Genomic DNA, 21,407 nt, shown 5'->3' with positions numbered 1-21,407 from the left:
GATAATTTGGCACAAACTGTATCCTGGACTAATAAACACCTTGGTCTTCATCTTAGCCCTGGATATAATTATTAATTTAGAAATAAGTAACACTCACTAATTTGTCATATATGGAGATTGCAACCAATTTAATCCTTCCCTAGCATGGACTACTAAAAGATAACAAAGACTTCCTATCTCTTAAGAAAATTTTAAAAAATCAACTATTTTTTCCTTAGTCCCCATTCACAGAGTTCCACAGAGTATGAAGTACACATATAATACTGAATGCACTTATAACTCATCAATATATCATATTCAGTCCAATAACTACATACAACAATTATTCTATACCATTATAGTAAATTATATTTAAATTACCAAAATCATCGTAAATTGTAATGTAGGCAAATATTAGTACTATTATTGTTGTCTTGATGTTGTACTTTTGCTGTGTTTAAAAATTAACCCAGAAAACATAATTGGATAGCTACTGGACACTTCACAGTATATTAATTAAAATACAATCAAAATGAACAATAATTAGGAAAAACACAATTAAGCCTATCCTGTGATGTGCAGGTCTACAGAGAGGCTCCTGAAAGTTATGTTTTGCATTACAAAGACAACTCTGTTCGTATTTATATCTAATTAAAAAAATAAAGTTATAATTAAGGTAGAAACAAAAGGATAGATAACTAGATTCACACACAATTGTAGGTGTGGCAACACTCAATGTCACCATGCCTAACTTTTAGGCACCTAGAAGACACTGGGATTCACACAGGCTCAGTTCAGCATCAAGGCTCCTCGTACAATGAGAGGGGAGAGATAGACGCCTCTGCTTGGGATTCTCAGATACAAATGCTCTCTTGGTGTTAAGCACCTATGTCATTTTTGCAAGAGACTAGTGGGAGAGGAAGATGACAAGCTCCATCATAACTTTTAGCCCATTGGTTCAGGTACTCCCCTAGAATGTGGTTCAAGTTCCTCACGACATGAGAGGGAGAAGGAATTAGAAGAGAGCTCTGCCACATCTCAAGAGAATGCCCAAGCCACCAGGTTTTGGAATATTTTCATGCGGGGCTCCTGAATTCTCTACAGTTTAAGCTGTTCCACTGCAAATAACTAATGAGAGAGTCATTGGGCCAGAGAGAGAGAGAGAACACAAGCATGAGAATGACTCTCTAGCTTAGAACATTCATCAGTGATGATCAGCGACCCTGGAATTCAATTAATTTTAAATGAGGCATCAGTTTCACAAAGCATTTAAGCACCTGCTTAAATCAATCCCAGTTCAGCCTAGCAATTAAGCATTACTTATCTTTAAAAATCTGAGCCCATGTGCTGAGAGTTATGGTGTTGCTGCCCTCAGCATTGCAATGAGTAACTGATTTAGGAGTCTAAATCTCATTTTCAAATGGGATTGAGGCATCTAGGAGCCAAAATTCCATTGGCAGTTGATGAGATTTAGACTCAAGTGCCTAAATCCCTTTAAAAATGAGATTTAGGCTCCTAATTCAGCATTCCATTGCAATGCTGTGAGCAAGACCCGAGCCAGGGGGGGCTGCATCTACACTGAAAAGCAATAGAGCTTGAACCTTGGGTCCCGGCTTGACTCAGGCTCAGACCCGACATACTGCAGGGCCCTGGGTCAAGGCCAGCGTCTGAGAGATTTGTGTGTAGATAGAAGGGGGGTTTGGGCTCAAGTGTGAGTCAGAGCCCAGGCTTACATTGCAGAGTGGGCATACCCTAAATCAGTGTTAGTTCAGTGTTGTTGTGTGTGCGCAGTTTGGGAAACTGGATGTATAAGTACCCAGTTAGAGGACATAGCTCAGTCAGACGTTTAAGCACACTGCCTAACTTACTGAGTAGTCCCATTTCCTTTGATTAGAGCAATCATATCCTTAAGTACATTATTGAATTGGAACCTGCATGCACAACACTGCAGGTAGAAATTTTAAAGTGGAAGGTAGGCAATGACATTTAAAAGATAGCACTGAAATCACTGTTAAATATCATGTGTTTTACCAAGACAGTCATCTCAAAAGGACATAGGATTACAGTGTCATTATTGCAACATTACAGTGTCAAAATATAAGGTGGATCTACAGGTGTGCTTTGCAATATGCAGATATACATTGAGGCAATTTGTCATAAGAGTTAACCACAATCTATGACTAAATAGCTAATGTAGCGTATCTCTTTAAATACAGTAGTCACTATTTGCTTTCTGTTTCTTTCTAGCAGAGCATTTGAAATTATAAATTTTACAATAATATTCAAAGACATTCAAAGATCATAATATTTTTGTTCCCTAAGGAGGGAGGAGTGGAGGATGAGAGAGAGAGAGAGAAAGAGAAACACCTGCAAAAAGAGAGGAAGTCAAAGATCACCTTTTTTTCCTTTTCCTCACATGTACTGGAGAATTCTTTGCTGCATCATGTTGGTGCAGTGTAAATTTATTCTTCTGTCAGAATTATTTCTTTTTCATACATTCATTCATGAAGATTTCACCATCTATATGACCTTAGCATAAACCAGCTACAGCAAATTTATTCATTTAATATGTTTATTCATTCAACATGCCTGTTAATCATATTTTACCTTTCCTGTGATTATCATTTATTGAACAGGTTATTTCTTTATGAATTATTCATTTAACGGTTTTACTGTAAATTAAATTTACAGCCAATGCTCTAATTTAACAGTTTAATCTCTCCTTTTTTAAATTTTAATCATAATTCTGTGATCAACAAATTCTAGGTGTTCCCAAGCCAACATTTTAGCAAAATGATCACAATCACATCACTAAGGTAACTTATCAAAAATTAAATATTTATTGCATTTTAAATAAACCACACAAATAACAGAATACCTTTACAAAAGGAAAATGTGCAAGCTTTTAACAGTAATGTCCTTTATAGTGTAAGATAAAAGCATTACATATGGCATAAACCAACAAAGGGTCTAGTTGATTTCTAAAAAAAGTGCCAAATTACTCATTTCAGGGTACATGCACTTTATTAAACAACACATGCTATTTGAAAAGACACTCACAGAATGAACTGGCTGCACCCTATTCTAACCCTCTTCATACCACTGAAAGCAAAGTTAAAAGAGATGGGTCTTGCACTCTGGATACAGGGCCTGTTCCAAAGCCCATTGAAATCAATGGAAAAATGCCCAGTTACTTCAGCAGTTTCTGGATCAGGACCTTAAAGATTAACAAACCTGGTCTTTGTCATCTCGTGGGAGCAGAAAATTGCAGAGCTGAGGGCCTTCCATTGAGAACTCTCATCTACCATCCCTCAGTTGTTTAAATCTAGAGGCTGTTAAACTGAAGTGTCCCAGGAGACTTCAGCAGCCATAGCAGCTCCTGGGGAGAGAGACAGCCTCTTTGACAGCTAAGGCCCAAACCATGTAAGGCTTTATAAATCAAAGTCTTGAAGCACTTTGAACTAGCTGTTAAGTTACAAAACTAGCTACAAATAAAACACTCTAGACACGACAACACCACAAAACATGCCAAAAACAAAATCATCCCAGCGAAAAACCTACAAAAGAGAGCAGACAACATTGACAATGTATCACAGATATACCACCAGAGTTTTCCACTGAAGCTGAAGAAAATTGGATGCAAGAGGATATCCACTTAAAGTGCCTGATCAATGTTTTTAAAAGCAGCTGATAATAATAACCACAGAACAGAGCACTGCCAATGTCTTCCATTATTAATGAGCATACAGCTCAATGAAGAGTTGCCATTCTTGTCCATATACATATGGAGTTTTACAAATGTGCATAAGTGACTCTGTTAAATTTAGCAATCTCTGGGAGTTATATCTGGGATAGATATTCTTATCCACAAGGAAAAAGATGATCCTCTTAGCTGCTAACATAGCTCTTAGAAACAGTCTCTACTCACATTGAGCAAAATCCTTTAATGACTAATATCTGCAAGACCGGCTGTCTCAAATGTAAGATGAAGTGCCTGATGCAATACTAAATTTAATTTAGTCAAAAACCTTCTCATTTTACTTCTGTTGGTGACCTAACTTCTATCCCTCTGTTAAGAGGACAATAATAATTTTTCTTAGGGCTGGGAGAAAATTATACTCTTATTTCTTCAAAGCAGCTGCAATTTGGATCTGCTAGCAAGGTATTGTTAAAGCTCCATTTTCATAATAACGAACATCTTAATGAACAGCAGTGTGATATTATGAATAAAAAGTCTGTGTACATATGTCAGGTGTCAGAAGAACTACCAAATTTAAAAATCTTTAAAAAAAATGTACCAGACATTCAAGCTTATGGTCATTGGTTCTTAGCTATTTATTGTAACGTAATTTGTGCTTGATTCTCTTCTCACTTACACTGACTGTATAATCCCAGTAAAATCAGTGGAATTACTCCAAATCTGATAGCAATAAGGGAATTTGGAGAGTTTACTCTTATTTTAGAGGCTAAACAACAAGTTCACTACTAGGATTTGAAAGAGGACTTTGCAGCTAGCAAAGCATAGACAAAGAAAGGTGTGTTTAAAAATATGTTATCTGGTCATGGTCAATCCTAGACCAGCTAAGATGTTTTCAAACACAATTTAACCTGTCTACACAACCTGGCCTTCATGGGAGTTTTATCACTGACTTTCATGGGGTCAGGGTTTCACCCTTCTTTACAATTAAAAACAGCAGACACCAGGTGAAAGAATTATATGTACTTTTGATAATATTTTCATAACACTGGACATTTTCTTTAAGGAGTGATCACATTTCCTTTTAATTATTTGGCTACTGCTGATCGGAGTTAATATGTAGTGCAGAACATGCATCATATGCTATTCCAAGAATAAGTTTTCACTATTAATTGCCAATGTTTCAAAGGAATAACCCTATACTGAAGCTGCAGTGAAACACAGAGTAGCAAAGGGATAAAATATGACAGATTTTTTTCACCCATGTTTTTTCTAAGTTTAAGAACAAAAAAAGCAAATCAGTAATACCCAAATACTGCTAACAATAATTTCTAACCTTTAAGAGCAGTACATTTTCTTACTAATTTGAAGAAGGGAGAGAGAGAAAGGATACTACTGGGCCACTGATTCAAGTTTTATGAATATTATGCAGTAAAATGTTATCTGAATATAAAGCCAGGTTGAGCAAAGAGCAACATACTAATATATTCTTCATAAGAATTAGAAGGAAAAACAAACTTTGTGCTTTTCAAAAGCTCTCAATATGGTGATAGGCACAATAGAAATCTCTAGGACAGATAGACCCCAGATAGATTGCCTTGTTGGAAGAGAAGGATACACAAAACACAGCTTGATAAAGAACACTAAATTCAACTTCAAATAAGAGTAATTTGTGTATTTTCCATTCTCAGTATTAATTAATTTTAAAATTAAGTTTTATAGATTGACTTCTTTCTTCAAGTAATTCAAATTCTATCTGGGAGAGTCTTATAAAGTCCAGCATTCTCCCAGTTTAAGATTCACAGAAGAAATCAATCACATGCCAGTTATTGCACGATTACCACTTTATTTACTGAGAAAATAAGCTGTGCTGAATGGAATGGATATTCCTGTTTTTGTGTCTTTTTGTAACTTAAGGTTTTGCCTAGAGGGATTCTCTATGTTTTGAATCTAATTACCCTGTAAGGTATTTAACATCCTGATTTTACAGAGGTGATTCTTTTTACTTTTTCTTCTATTAAAATTCTTCTTTTAAGAAACGGAATACTTTTGCATTGTTCTTAAGATCCAATTGTTTGGGTCTGTGTCCCCCTATGCAAATTGGTGAGGATTTTTATCAAGCCTTCCCCAGGAAAGGGGGTGTAAAGGTAAGGGAGGATTTTGGGGGGAAAGACGTTTCCAAACAGGCTATTTCCTAATAATACCAGTTAGACGTTTGGTGGTGGCAGCATCTGATGAAGTGAGCTGTAGCTCATGAAAGCTTATGCTCAAATAAATTGGTTAGTCTCTAAGGTGCCACAAGCACTCCTTTTCTTTTTGCGAATACAGACTAACACGGCTGCTACTCTGAAATCTCACTTTTTTTCACTACTCTACAGAAAGAAATGGCATGTTAATGATTTCTGTATATATTTTAAAAGTCAAAGAACTGGCTTTGATAAAATTGCTTTTGAGTGGGAAGGAGAAGGTAGATGAGGAGTTAGGACTCATTCTTCTTTCAAAAGAAACAAGTATTTTATTAATTATTATAATATTCTTTATTATTATTCATATTTATTTTATCCCCACTGTTTCTGGTCTGGGTGATATATATTAATTTACATCCAGAAAAAGTATATAGCATATGAAAATAAAGCTTAAGTTTTATTGATGATAAATCCTTTGAAGTCACTTATATGTACTTTATAGAAAGAAGTGGGGAAGAAGATGAACAATACAAAGCATGTCAATAGTTTGTGAACTGGAAGAGAAATGCATGCCTGTGCATAGATGGATGGAATTGAATCAGAAAATGAAAGAAGGAAAAAGAGAGAGACAGACACAGAGAGGTCCAAATCCTTAGCCTGTCTTTCAGCATGACCTCTAATGACGTCTGGACCCCATACTGAGATCCATTCAATGGATGAGTGACCTGATAGCTTTATAATTTAGTGGCACTCAGGGGTTCCCCACAACATACAATGTAGACGTCAACAATTTTACAAAGGAGGTGAGCATCAGAGGTGGATGAAATTTTTTGACCAAAATATTATTTGCTAGATAATGCAGATTCAGGTTGATCGAAATATTTAGCAAATGTGTATTGATGTTGGCAAATCTTTCAGTTAAAAAAAAAGTGTAGGGGGGGAATGCTGAGCTAGAGCTACAAAATAGTGGAGGTTGAGGTTCCCTTATATGCAATAGTTCAGTCGTTAGTGCCCTGATCACCAAAGTACAGAGTCAGTCTCACTCTCTGTCCCAGTGAATATTTAAATATTTCATTCAAAGTGGAACAGCTTCAAATGAGAGATTGAGGGAGGCCTACAGCAGCATATTCTACAGTCTGGCGGCTAGGGCGCTCAGCTGGGAGAGGGGACACCTGGATTCCAGTTTCTGCTCCCGAATGAGAATTAAAACCTTGTTCTCCTGCATCCCAGGTGAATGCCATGACTTGTTGGCATAAGGAGAAGGGCACAGATACATATTTCATTTGCTTTTATTAATAAAAAAATTACAAATGTTCTAAATCTCCATAAATGCCCCAAAACTGTAATGTCATTGCAGGTCAAAATGTTTCATTTGATCCAAAATGAATCCCCCACCACTTTTCAATTAATAGACAATAAATAATAAAAAATTGAAATTGGTTCCTGGTTGACCTGAAACTAGTGGTTTCTTTCAATGTTTGGAACTGCCACCAAACAAACAGCTTAAGTCAGAATCATTTTATGATGGAGAAACTGAGGCAAAGAGAGGTGTAATGACTAACCCAAGATCACCCAGCAGTTGGGAAGGAGGGCTGGGAATGGAAGCCAGGTCTTCTGAGTCCCAGTGCAATGTTTTATCCATTCTCTTCCTAGCAGAAACCCTCTTTCTCCATTGACCTGATCCAAACCCTGGCCACAGCTGACTTTTTCATATGCCATGACTTCTGCACTAGCCATCAATCCCCTGCTATAAGACCCCATCCTTGCTGCCTTCACTTCCCTGCCTTCCCCTTTTCCTTTCTGTGACCAATGATGAAGACTCTACAGTTCAAGAATTGCTTGTTTTTAGCAGGGCAAAGTCCCAGGGTAGATTCTGGAAAAAAGTTTTTGATGGAAATCACTTGTGGATAATTTTGACACTCTATGGACTAACAGATAAAACTGTCAGTGACATTAAATGCTTCTAGGAGGACAATCAATATTGTATTAATAATGGCAGAAAGTCAGAGTGGTTTTATATATTCTTAGCTGTGTAGAAGATATTATACTCCTTGCTATCATGACCTTGATAATGTGACACACAACAAATCTAAAAGCAAACTGCAATGTAAATGATGCTGACAAAAGCACTTAGTCGGCTAGATTCACCCTGCCTGACACAAACAGGTATAAATTACACCTTTCTTCACCAGTGTGCCAAGAATGGTTCACCCAAAGGAAGTGGGGGAAATGTTGTTCATTTAGGGTGGAGAACTTGATGGAGGAGTAGAGGCAACTTTAAATTTCCACAAGTGGAGATAGATCAATTATTAATTATTATACTAAGTTAACCAAAACATGCAGTTTTCAGAGCACCAGACTATTTGAAAATTTGGGTTGAATTCAGCAAATAGTTTTGGATGAAAAAAACACTACAAATGTAAAGTTTGGAAACATCTAAATGGTTTGTTTTGGTGTTTGAATAGATTTTTTTAAATAAAATGTTGGTTGGAATTGACATTATCAAAATGAAGGAACATTTCATTTTGACATTTCGTTTTGAAAATGTCATTTCTATTCGGCATTTCATTTTGAAAGAAATGTCAGTTTGATTAAAGATTTTGCTTCATTTGACCCAAACAAATATTTTTCTTCAGATTTACATTCAGTTGAGAAAAAATAATAAACACAGTTTGGGTTGGAAATTAACTGGATTTCTTTTGGTTCAGCCACTGAATTAAAAAAAAAATCAATTATGCACTCAGCTCCATCCACAAGAAACCTGCCGTTGGAAGCTGCATATTGGATATGCTGAACATATGTATCCTTTGGCCTTGTTGGTCACATTTCCTGCCCTCTTTACTGTTGAGTCTATACTGGCTTCCTATCCCCACCCCATCAGAGAGGAAGTTGCAGCTGTTTGTAGAGCTGAAAGTTGATCATACAGAAGCGTTCAAGGTGGAATTTTAAAAGCATTCAGTCAATATAGCTATTCCCACGTGAGCAGAATTAGGCCAATGCTAAGCATTTTGCAAATTCCACTCTTACCTCTCAGGGGACTATAACAAATTCCCAATCATCATTTATAACTGGGGTTCCTAGAACAGATGCCCAGCCCAGAGTGTGTATAAATGCCATATCCACGGTTCATGTTCAAGCTTGGGTGCTTGAATACAGGTCATGTGATCAAAAACGGGAATAGTGACCCTCAGAAAGTTTTAAAATTGCAAGGAATATTTCATGGATTTTGTGCAGGAGGCACATGAAATTCCATTTGCTGATATTGTCTTTGTTAATGTTATGGATTTCTACCAATTTTTAAACTAAAATGCATGCTATGATTTAATTAGGGCACGTTTTCACTAGCAATGTAAAAGTGCTAGTGTGGCAGGGCTTTAACATGGCTTGTGAGTGGTCACAGCAGAACACTGGGAGAGAAGTCTCCCAGCACTCTAAAAAACCCACCTCCACGAGAGGAATAGTTGCCAGCGCTGGTGCACTGTCTACACAGGCGCTTTACAGCGATGAAACTTGCTGCGCTCAGGGTTTCACACCCCTAAGCGAGAAAGTTGCAGCACTGTAAAGTGCCAATGTAGACAAGCCCTTAGACCGTGTCCTCTGTAAACCCTAGTCTCTGCATCCTTTCCAGCCCTAGGCAGTATGACAGGAAAGTCCTGTTTTGGAAATCAAGCAAGTAGAGAGAGAGCATCCTGGAACAAACAGGAAGAAGAATATTAAAGACATTTATTTACTTAAATAAATAAATACATAAATAAGAGACTTGACTCCACTTGAATGTTGGTTTCTTAAACGATCATTGATTAATAGCACTAGCATTTCAGAGGTTCCTAATGTGCTTTGAAATTAACACCGTACTGGGAAGTTAAATTCAGACTTTTGATGCTGGTTTTGGTTGAGGATATTGTTTTCTGCAAGCCTGGGTGAACAAGGCAATAGTGTATTGGTTTAGAATGAACCTACTATTCAAGAGAAAAAACTAGACCTAGTTAAGTACCCAGATTTAAGAATGTCTGAACATCAGATGCTTATCCGTACTCTCTGAAGAGCACAGTAATTAAGCTCCACTGCAAGGATTACTCAGCTCAGCTGTTGAACTACTTAGATAACATTTCTCACACTTGTCTGTCAATAGTGGGGCTAGTAGCCAGCCTCCCAGACCATGTAGATAGACTCACACTAGCAGGGCTCAAGCTACCATGCTAAACATAGCCACCTGGGCATTGTGGCTGAAGCAGGAGCTCAAGGCTCTCAAGCCCAGGGAGGTTGGATGAGCATGAGAGCCTGAGCCACAAAGTCCACGCTACTATTTTTAGCTTATTAACTTGAGCCCTGCTAGTGTGAGTCGGTCTATCCAGGCTAGGAGGCTTATTCCCAACTGCAGATTTCTAAGGTATTTAGAAAGCTAAACATGCAGATAACCACTTAATGGGATTTTTAAAAGTACCTAAGTAAAGCCTTGATTCTGTATCTATTATGTCAATGACAAAGTTCCCATTAACTTCAATGGAGCAAGATGAGGAACAAAATCTTTGTCATATCTGATTGTGCAAGTTGAACGTTTTAGGGTTTATTTTAGGGTTCATTATAGGGACATTTTAGGGTCCAAGAAGGGTTGTTGTGTTAAAATCTACAAAAGGCTAAAAAGGTTTAGTTGAAGTTTTTAAAAGCTTTGCTTAACTGATGGCAAGAAGTGACTTAACATGCAACCATTATAACAATGGTTGATGAACACAAGAACAAAATGAAGTCAAAGGTGATGGGTAAATTGAGTTTAGACTAAAATGTGACGATAAAATGGCCTTCAGGGATTTAGGATATCACTTTTTAGTGTAGCAATGGACTAGAAATTTCATGAAATAAAAGAAAATCCTTGTGTTAGTTTATCAGAAATTGTCATGATTGACAATTTTAATGTGTTAAATTAACAGAGAAAATCATTCTTATAAAGTATGAATTTTTTTTTAATCTTGCCTCCAATGGAAATTTCAATGATGTTGCTATAACGTTCCATATTAACTATGGAACTAACACAGGAGGAAGATAGTACTTAAATTTTCTTTCAGTTCCTGTGTTTTACCTTTATAAAAACTGATAATATTTTGTTCAGTCCCTTTAAAAGCATGAATATATATTTCTCTCCAAAAATAATGATTCAGTACTGCACATATGCCAAATACTTTACTGGTCTAATCTGAATTCACTTTCAGTTTCTAATTAGACATCTGTTAAAAGTCCATAACAGGAAATCTAATAGAGTTGTGTTGCAATTTGTCAGAGTGATTAATGAATAACAGTGTTAAAGTGTCCTTAAATGGAATCTATTATTTGAAACTATACAAACTGAAATTAAACTCTTGGCTTTTATTAAGAGTCTTTCAAAACTTCTACATATCACCATCAGCTGAAAGAGAAGAAAATTGAAAAAACCCTCCAAGAAAATCAAAGATTATTTTTGTCTCAATTCCCTATTAAGAATCCCTTAAGAAAGAATCTTATCTTGCCAAATCAATTCTCTCTCTCTCTCTCACACACTCACACTCACACTCACACTCACTCTCTCTCTCTCTCTATATATATATCTATATCTATATACTCTCTCTCTATACATATATATAGAGAGAGTATATAGATATATATAAAATCTGTCTCTCTGGCATTCCGGAATATTTACGAAACTGTTATCAGATGCCTAAATTCTAATTCTCCAAATCGACTGTTAATCTTGTGAAGTAACTGTTATTTAATCAATTAAATAGGAAGTTCTTTTCCACCCAACATCTTCTCTCCAATGGTTACAATTGTACAATTTGCATTATTATTATTTTATTATATTAATTACCAACTTTACAGAGGGCCACAACAAAGCTTATATACCACCATGTCCCTCACTAATGGTGTGAGGGTTTTTTTCTCATGACCTCTATACTGAAGTACAGTATTTTGTGATAGTTGATAAAAACTGTCTCCAACCTTGCTTCCAATTTCCCTGCATTTCTGAAGCATTCTAGACAATAGGAACAGGATGCTAGCTCTTCCAGAAAGCAATTATTACATTACACTTCAAATAGGACACACAGCCTCCAGTGAAACCTGTGATTAAACAACAGTTTACTGGGTGAAGACAACGATGGCAATCTGTTTCCTAGCTTCAGAGAGGAAGTCATTCACATATTCTTTCACGATTAATTCCCTTCACACCTTCTCCAAAGGCAGATGGCACACAATCTTTTCCCTCCTGCTGTTCCAGAAAACTCTGTTTTCCCCATAGCACAGCAGCTCCTACACTTCAGTGCTTCCTCTCATTCCATGAGTAGACAGGAAAACCTTCTCAGACATTTTCCTGGTCATCAGTGTAGCTTTTTATAAAAAAGCACAAAAAATTGTTTCTAACTGCCCACGTGTTTGGTGAATCACTGAGAGTGTGTTGCTGAAGGTCAAAATTCTGATTTGTTTCCAGGAGAACGCTAGAAATTCATGGCCTATTGCATAAGATTGGCAAGTTCCTTTTTATACTTGCCTCTGTTTTTCAGATGAAAGGAAACAGACATTCTTTTAGCAGTTTATACAACAAAAATAGATGCAGAAATGTGTGACCCTATGCAGGTTTTTATATATCTAGATATAGATGTGTGGCTCTGTGCATATAAACAGTGTTTATCCGAATGGCCTGGGGGACATCTGAAAGTTTTTGGATAACCAGAAGTGCTATTTAACCAACATAGGGGACACGTTATAGATTCAGATTTTTGGATAAAGGGAATTCAGATAAATTGAATTATGCTGTATATATATTAAATATGCTTCTCCAATGTACTTGAATAATAGTAATAAATTGGAAACTATGAAGTTTTGGCCCTGTATTTATTTTTTGTTTTATAACCGAGCATTTAAAAATGTCTCCATTGCTGACGAACACTGAGAGTGATTTGAAGTACTGCAGGTGATTCAAAAAGTTCAAAGACAAAATGACTGTTGAAATGTGAAGTGCATTTACTGAAATTAGATTACTTTGACAAATTGTTATACTCATATGTAATGTATTTCAGAACAGAAAGGTGAGTATTGGATATTGTACTAAAGATGGGTCCAAAGAATAACAATGTATAAAAACATGTGCCTAACTCTAGGAAAATTAATATTTAGAAACAGATCTGAAAGCAGAGACCCAGCTCTCATCTGTACTATAATAATGTAACAGACACTGCATTAAAATATTAGGGTAGCATTTTCTAGCTTTGGTTTCTAATGTTAGGTATCTAAATCTCTGGTCTGATTTTCAGAGGTGGAGAGTACTCGCCGCTTCCACTTAATTCAACTACTAGATCTGGTTATGAAAATGTTATCAACATTTTGCATTATTGAAAAATTTCAGCTACCATTAGGCACCCAAGTTGGAGTGTACCTGAATGAACAAGTTTTTACATATTTACAAAATTCAGATATGAAAAAGCATTATAAAGAAAAACAAGTTAATTACTGTGCATAATTAGAATGGGTGATGGACAGATAGACCTATTTTCAGGAGCAACAGGAAGAATATTCTTGTGGTTTAGACACAATTAAGCACATCTGGGTTCAGTTTCCTGGGACTTTCTGTGTGAACTTGGTCAAGTCATTATTTTGTTTGAACCTCGGTTTCCCATCTGTAAAATAGGGGTACAGTACCCCCTTTCCCCCATCTTTTATTTGTTGATTGTAAACTCTTTAAGGCAGGAACGCTCTTTTACTATGTATATATTAACAGTGCCTAGCACAATGCAGCTCTAACCTCAGTTGGGACCTCTAGGTATTAGTATGAAACAAACAACAAGTGCACACATATTAATGGTTGAGCTGGCTACCGTTGCATAAGAAGCTCGTTAACAGGCAGCCTTATATATCCTAGTACTGGTTAGGACCCTTTGCTGTCAGTTTCTATACTATAGATTTCAATAGGGTTTGGGGTGGTCAAAGTGTATTGACAATTATTTCACTTTTGTGGGAAATCAAATTCCTTGGAAAGAATGTGGGACTTCAACAGCCGCTTTCTTACTTTTTCCCTTTACTGCTAAAATACTGTATATATTGGAATGCAAAGACCGATTGACAATGGAAAAATGCATTGCAAAGATGTCCAAGTAAACAACCAAAGGAAACTAGACAAAAGGCTCCTCAAGGCAATTTCAGTTACACAGATGATCAAACAAAAACTTGTATTAAAAAAACGGAAGGGGAAAGCAATAAATGAGTATACATGGAGAGATATCTACTGTGCCAACTTTAAGAGGAAAAAAAGTGTTGCTATTTCCCTTTCCTGGGAAGCTCTGGAATTCTATTTTATCTCACTCAAGCCAAATTCAGCTCTGATGTAAACTCTATTGACCTCAGTCAAGCCTACCCCATCTGTCAGGGGAAGTATTAAAACTGGGGAAAAGGGAGAACAAAAGCAAATATCTACCAGCTCCAAAGACATTTTAAAAAAAAAAAATGCCATCTGCTAAAAATAGCAGTTTGCTGGTGCCACTTGTGCATATAAAACTCTTGCCACTGTAGGTGCTGGAACTAGGTGCTGCCGCTCCCCCTGGCTTGAAATGGTTTCCATCATATACAGTGTTTACAGTTTGGTTCAATGGCTCTCAGCACCCCCACTATACAAATTTTTCCAGCACCCCTGCTTGACACCATATTTGGTTTAAGAGCCGCTGGCTGTAACTTTATGGAATGACTTATCCACAAAACCTTAACTCAAAATTAACCAATAAACGTATCCAGAAGCCTTCAGTCCCTGCAGATTCTTTCCTTGTCATCCTTGAAGGTTTATAGGCAACTCAATGCACGGTCATCTAAAGATTATGGCCCTCCAGGCCACAATCTTCACCAAACACAACTATGTAGAAAGTTGGGGTCACTCATAAGATATGTTATGCCTGTGAACAGTAATAAAAATCAGTTCCATCCCAACACTGTGTAATAAACTTACTCATTTTCCAAGTTCTATCTCCAACTTTGGGGCAATAGGCCAAGGCACCTACAATACTTCTACAAGGACTCCCATACAAATATACATGAGTGAGTCCTAGACTTCTCCTACAGACTCTTGAAGATATCATGGTTGACTGCATCATGCACCTTTGTCCTTGGTTGCAGTTATAGGCTCCAGGGGTGAAAATGCTGTCCCCGCTACTGAGAACCCTGCAAGGTGCTCATAGAAAACTGTATCCATCAGACTCCATTCCAATGAAGTCTCCTTGACATACGGTGATCTGAGTGGCCCCAAATCGCCACTGGCTGCAGAGAAATGCTGAATCTCTCAAATACAAAATGTGAACAGAAGAGAGTCCCCATGGCCATACCAAGAGAAAATTTGTTGGAGGTTAAGAGAACACCCTTAAAAATCAACATGAGTGGAGTGAATGAATAGGAGGCTGTAGGGTAAAGTGATATTATTGTATTTTGTCAGCATGGTCTTAACCAGTACTTGCTGCAGTACCTCTATGAGCACAGTGGGGAGATTTGGCACCCTACCAATCACTCCCTGTAGGATTTCCATGCTGGGCAAGATCCTCTAAAATGACTGTAGCCTTCAGCAAAAGATTTGCCTCCAGTGCTGCTGCAGGTCATGCTCTAATTTGGGTCTATTCTGCCAGTGACAGGAATGGCTTCCCCTTCCCCTATATCCCAGAAGACAGTGGGAAGGAGAAAAACAATCAGCAGCCTGGTAGAATGAATCCTGCAGCCAGGGAATGACTCCTGTGCTGTGAACCAGGACTCTGGTGAGGGTCTGGATCCAGCCCTGGAACCTAGAAATACACCTTTGCTACATCACAGATATACTTTAGCCTGCAAAGATGTATATTCACAGTCTTGGACTTTATTTATGAAGTTTCAGGCTTCCACTCAGACCGCAAAATAATACTATGTGACTTAGCTGACCAGTCACTCATCACAAATAGTGAATTTTAAATATTTAAACAAACAGTTAGAACAAATAGTTTGCAAGTAACCTATATGACTAAATAGGTTAGAGTACAGTGTTTGAATAAATAAATACAACACATTCATAAATTTGCTCATACATAATCTGTATGTGATCAATGGCTCCATGTCTAGTTGGCAACCGGTATCAAGTGGAGTGCCCCAAGGGTCGGTCCTAGGGCCAGGTTTCTTTTCAATATCTTCATAAATGATCTGGAGGACGGTGTGGATTGCGCCCTCAGCAAGTTTGTAGATGACACTAAACTGGGAGGAGAGGTAGATACTCTGGAAGGTAGGGATAGGATACAGAGGGACCTAGACAAATTGGAGGATTGGGCCAAAAGAAATCTGATGAGATTCAACAAGGACAAGTGCAGAGTCCTGCACTTAGGATGGAAGAATCCAATGCACTGCTACAGACTAGGCACCGAATGGCTCGGCAGCAGTTCTGCAGAAAAGAACCTAGGGGTTACAGTGGACAAGAAGCTGGATATGAGTCAACAGTGTGCCCTTGTTGCCAAGAAGGCCAATGGCATTTTGGGATGTATAAGTAGGGGCATTGCCAGCAGATTGAGGGACGTGATCGTTCCCCTCTATTGGACACTGGTGAGGCCTCATCTGGAATACTGTGTCCAGTTTTGGGCACCCACGCTACAAGAATGATGTGGAAAAATTGGAAAGAGTCCAGTGGAGGGCAACAAAGATGATTAGGGGATTGAAACACATGAGTTATGAGGAGAGGCTGAGGGAACTGGGGATGTTTAGTCTTCAGAAGAGAAGAATGAGGGGGGATTTGATAGCTGCTTTCAACTACCTGAATGGGGGTTCCAAAGAGGATGGATCTAGACTGTTCTCAATGGTAGCTGATGACAGAACAAGGAGTAATGGTCTCAAGTTGCAGTGGGGGAGGTTTAGGTTAGATTTTAGGAAAAAAATTTTTCACTAGGAGGGTGGTGAAACACTGGAATGCATTACCTAGAGAGGTGATGGAATCTCCTTCCGTAGAAGTTTTTAAGGTCAGACTTGACAAAGCCCTGGCTGGGATGATTTAATTGGGGATCGGTCCTGCTTTGAGCAGGGGGTTGGACTAGATGACCTCCTGAGGTCCCTTCCAACCCTCATATTCTATGATTCTATGAAGGGTTAATGTCTAGCTATTCCACCTGGAAGCAGGCGGGGCACACCCTGACTGTTTCCTAGGAGCAATGCACACATTGCTCTATCCAAGGACAAGGGCTAGATATGAACCCTGAGAACTTGATTGTTTGGACAGCAACTGTGGGAGGTTTCTTTAGCCTGGGCTCAAGGCCTGAGAACCAGGATTGTAGTAGATAGAGGATGGTAACTAAGCATATGAATCAACGTCATACATTCCTTTGTGTAGCAGTGTGTAATGCTTAGGGGGAGAAATATAATAAAAGGAGAAGGTGGAAGGCAGGGGGGGCAGAACAGCCCATCTCCGCTGACCAGCCTGTTTGCTTGCATAAAGCTGTGTTCTCTCTCATCACTGAACCGCAACAACTGGCGCCCAAACGTGGGGCCCTCAGCACTCACCTCGCCCGGCAAGGGTTTCAGACGCGTCACTCATCCACTTCGTGGATCCCGGTGAGTATTTTTCATTGTGGTAAGTATGGGAAGCTCCCTCTCTGCTTTGCAAGTGCAACACCGCAATGAGCTGCAGTATTTGCTGCGTAAGGCTCAGCATGACTGCCCGGCTCGAGAACTCACTCTCCTGCTACAGGAGGTGCGTGCCAAGTGCCCGTGGTATCCTGAAGCTGGAAGCCTTAAGCTAGCGGACTGGGAGCGATTGGGCCAAACATTGCACAAAGAGCCTCGGGCACCCGTGCAGGCTTTACATGCCTGGCACCTCTGCCGCGACGTGGTACAGCGTGTCGCCTCGGACAGACCCTCCCTCGCGAGGCTGGTGCTCTCGCCGCCCCCGTCCGCCCCTGCAGCCATCCCCCCTCCTGGCGATGCGACACAGCGTGTCGCCTCGGAAAGGCCCTCTTCAGCACCAACAGAGGAGCTGCCGATCCTGCCACCCCCGTCCGCTCCTGCAGCCATCCCTCCCCCTGCTTCGCCCCCAGTGCCTCTATTACCACCGCCTCCCTGGCCTTCCCCACCGGAGCCGGTGTGTGATCACCCTCCTCCCATGGGGCCCCCCGGAGAGTCATCTGCATCTGCTCAGAAGCTTTCGCTGGTGCAACAAATGGTTCACGCAGCGAAAGCTCGATCAGATCTTACAGCAGAGGAGCTGGCTGATCTGGTCTCCGTTTGCTCGGTGACCTGGCAGAATGATGACCAGGGCAACCCCGTGGGCACCTGGACCACTCTGCCATACTCGGTGGTTAGAGAGGTAAAGAAAGCAATTCGTGAATTTGGCCTGACTAGCACCTTTGTGCGTGGTCTCATTGAAGGGATGGGTGCTGGGTACTCCCTAATCCCTGAGGATTGGAAAACGCTGCTGCGCATGATGTTGTCACCCAGTCAGTATGTTATTTGGCTTAGTGAGTATCGGCAGATGGCAGAACGCCAAGCCCAGGTATATAGAGAGCAAGGTATCATTTATGAGCATTTGGCAGGGGAGGGCCAGTTTGCTACTATTGGGATGCAGTCTCAACTCCCTCAGGCCGTCTTCCCCATTATCTCCACCTGTGCCCAGCATGCCTTCAAGAAGGTCCCGGATTCAGGCAAGCCTACCAAAAGCTTTGTCAGTATCCGTCAGGGTGCCTTAGAGTCCTTTTTGGATTTTACCAACAGATTGCAGGAGGACACTGACTTTCAGCTGCCAGGGGAGGTCTGTGCCATACCTACACAGGTGATGGGACCTCTCCCTGCCGGCTTTGTAGGTCTTGTTCTCCCTCGCTCACATGCTGGGAAACAGGGCTTTTTTGTCATTCCAGGGGTCATTGATGCTGATTACACTGGCATTATTAAGGTTCAGGTGTGGACTCATCTTCCACAGTCGCTCCCGCGTGGACGGTCAATTGCACAATTGATTTTAGTCCCCTATCAGGTGCCAGCTGCCGAGGATTGAACTCGGGGTGGAGGAGGCTTTGGATCTACGTTGTCTCACTCGCCGTCTCACAGCGTTCAGAATTGGCTGCTGTTATTTTGGCCTTTCAACTTTTTACTGATTGTCCCTTTAATTTAATTGTGGATACCCATTATGTTTATTAGGTAATTGCTTATTTACCCCTTGCCCTCATTACCCCTCAGGTTGATGCAAACCTCCTTCGCCTGTTTTTGTCTTTACAGCACCTTCTTGCCACTCGTCATTTCCCTTACTTTGTTGCTCATATTCGCAGTCATACCCCTCTGCCTGGGCCACTCACTGAGGGCAATGCACGCGCCGATCGCGCGTTGCGTGGTCAGGTAAATTCCCTTTTTTCTGACCCCATTGAAAGCCATGCCTTTTTTCATCAGTCTGCCTCTGTTTTGGCCCGACAGTTTCACATTCCTGCTGATCATGCACGTTCCATTGTTCGTTCCTGCCCCCACTGTGCTGCTGCTGCTCCTACCTTTTCTTATGCCGTTAACCCCCGAGGTACCGCAGCAAATCAGCTGTGGCAAATGGATGTTACTCATGTACCACAATTCCGCCCCTATTCATTTTTACATGTTTCCGTTGATACTTATTCAGGCTTCCTTTGGGCAACCCCACAACGTGGGGAAGCCACTAACAAAGTTATTCACCATTTGCTGGCCTGCTTTTCTGTTATGGGTCGCCCTTGCCAAATTAAAACAGATAATGCCCCAGCCAACTGCTCTGCAGCCCTCTCCACCTTTTGTGCCCGCTGGGACGTCCGTCTTAAACACGGAATCCCTTATAATTCCACGGGCCAAGCCATTGTTGAACGTGCCAATCGCACACTCAAAACCTTGCTCGATAAACAATTAAAACAAGGGGAGCTGCGTCTCCGAACCTTAGGAGACATTCAACAACAAATGTATATCCTCTTGTTTACTTTAAATAATTTAACACTGAATGCAGATCAGCAGACCCCTGCGGATCGGCATTTTCACAAATCTGAGGTACTGGAAAGACCGCGTGTCTTTTACCGTCAGCTGCCCGATCCACAGTGGCTGGGCCCAGCACCTCTAATCACTTGGGGTCGGGGATATGCTGCTGTGTCTCTCCCTGCAGGACCGTTGTGGGTTCCAGCCCAGTGCGTGCGACCAGCACTTAAACAACATGGCATGGCACCAGGGGCTGTCGAATCCCATACCAGAGTTTCAGCTGACCTTGGAGGAGACCGCATTGCCCCCCGAGTCGACAACGGCGGGACGGAAACGGAGGAGGCGTAACGTCCCAAGCCAGCCCGTGACAGGGGGAGCAGTAAAAGCATTGGTCGCCACGGCTCAACGAAAACTGGCAGCAGATCAGCAGCCAGAAACTCCTAAGACTTTGTTTGTGGCGATTCTCGCCCAAATCACTGCTAATTCTGTGATGATTGTGTGCCTTTTGTGCCTGCTATTTCCTGTAGGGGTTGGCTCGGAAGCGCCTCCCCCGTTACAAGCCCGAAGGAGAATAAGATACTGCTCTTTGCTTATGCTAATCTTTTCTCCCAGTATTTTAGCATGGCTAATTGGGGCCCGGCCAACTATACTCTGCCTCACACGGCTATATCCCTTCACACACCATACCCGGCCGGGGCTCACAATGTCACCTGTGCGCGTGTAGTTAACTGCACTAGTACAAAGGTGCCATTGGGCTGTCAAAAAATTTCTCAATCCCTTTTAAATTGTTCCCATGCTGTTAATGTTTCATATAATTATGGCCATATCATCCTACCATCAGGATGGGTTTTTACTTGTGGTTCATGCACCTTTAATTATATTCCTGCAAATTTAAGTGATGGCACCCTTTGCTGTCTTAGTAGAATGATACTTATATTGCCTTTTGCTGGTTACAATTGTAGTAAAAGAAGTGTACCCCTTTTAGATGATTATATTGCAGATGTTAAGCTTTTGGTTATTTTGTGTTTGTAATCATTGGGCTTATTTTTTGTTGCTGCTGTGTACAATGTATTCCTTCCTTGTTAAGACTTTGTAAAATTTTGCCCTGGAAAGCTCCCCAGGTTATGTCCTTGTCTGTCTGGGAGTTAAATAGCATGATAAAACAAATTGGCGGCTACCATGAGATGGCCAATTATCAATAAACAAAAAAGGGGAGATGAAGGGTTAATGTCTAGCTATTCCACCTGGAAGCAGGCGGGGCACACCCTGACTGTTTCCTAGGAGCAATGCACACATTGCTCTATCCAAGGACAAGGGCTAGATATGAACCCTGAGAACTTGATTGTTTGGACAGCAACTGTGGGAGGTTTCTTTAGCCTGGGCTCAAGGCCTGAGAACCAGGATTGTAGTAGATAGAGGATGGTAACTAAGCATATGAATCAACGTCATACATTCCTTTGTGTAGCAGTGTGTAATGCTTAGGGGGAGAAATATAATAAAAGGAGAAGGTGGAAGGCAGGGGGGGCAGAACAGCCCATCTCCGCTGACCAGCCTGTTTGCTTGCATAAAGCTGTGTTCTCTCTCATCACTGAACCGCAACAATTCTATGAACAAAGAAAAGAGCAAAATTC

The 21,407-nt window shown here is 40.4% G+C and overlaps 1 protein-coding gene across 1 annotated transcript; it reads left to right on the top strand.

The window, feature by feature from the left end:
• Positions 1 to 16,957: 16,957 nt before the first annotated feature.
• Positions 16,958 to 21,345, top strand: LOC311528434 (uncharacterized protein). The gene is made up of 2 exons (XM_084643468.1): positions 16,958 to 18,172; positions 19,964 to 21,345. The coding sequence occupies exons 1-2, from the start codon at positions 17,447 to 17,449 to the stop codon at positions 20,498 to 20,500; spliced, it is 1,263 nt and encodes a 420-aa protein (XP_084499594.1). The 5' UTR covers positions 16,958 to 17,446; the 3' UTR covers positions 20,501 to 21,345.
• Positions 21,346 to 21,407: the final 62 nt, after the last annotated feature.

The sequence above is a fragment of the Lepidochelys olivacea genome (assembly GCF_965140295.1).
Source record: "Lepidochelys olivacea isolate rLepOli2 genome assembly, chromosome: 1".
NCBI lineage: Eukaryota > Metazoa > Chordata > Testudines > Cheloniidae > Lepidochelys > Lepidochelys olivacea.
The sequence above is the reverse complement of the archived record's forward strand: the minus strand, read 5'-3'. Positions and strand labels throughout refer to the sequence as shown.

Bases quoted from the DNA above. Each gene is read 5' to 3' on its own strand.
- LOC311528434 (XM_084643468.1), top strand. From the start codon at position 17,447: ATGGGAAGCTCCCTCTCTGCTTTGCAAGTGCAACACCGCAATGAGCTG. The intron at 18,173-19,963 runs GTAAAGAAAGCA...CTCTCCCTGCAG, and splicing joins CATACTCGGTGGTTAGAGAG to GACCGTTGTGGGTTCCAGCC.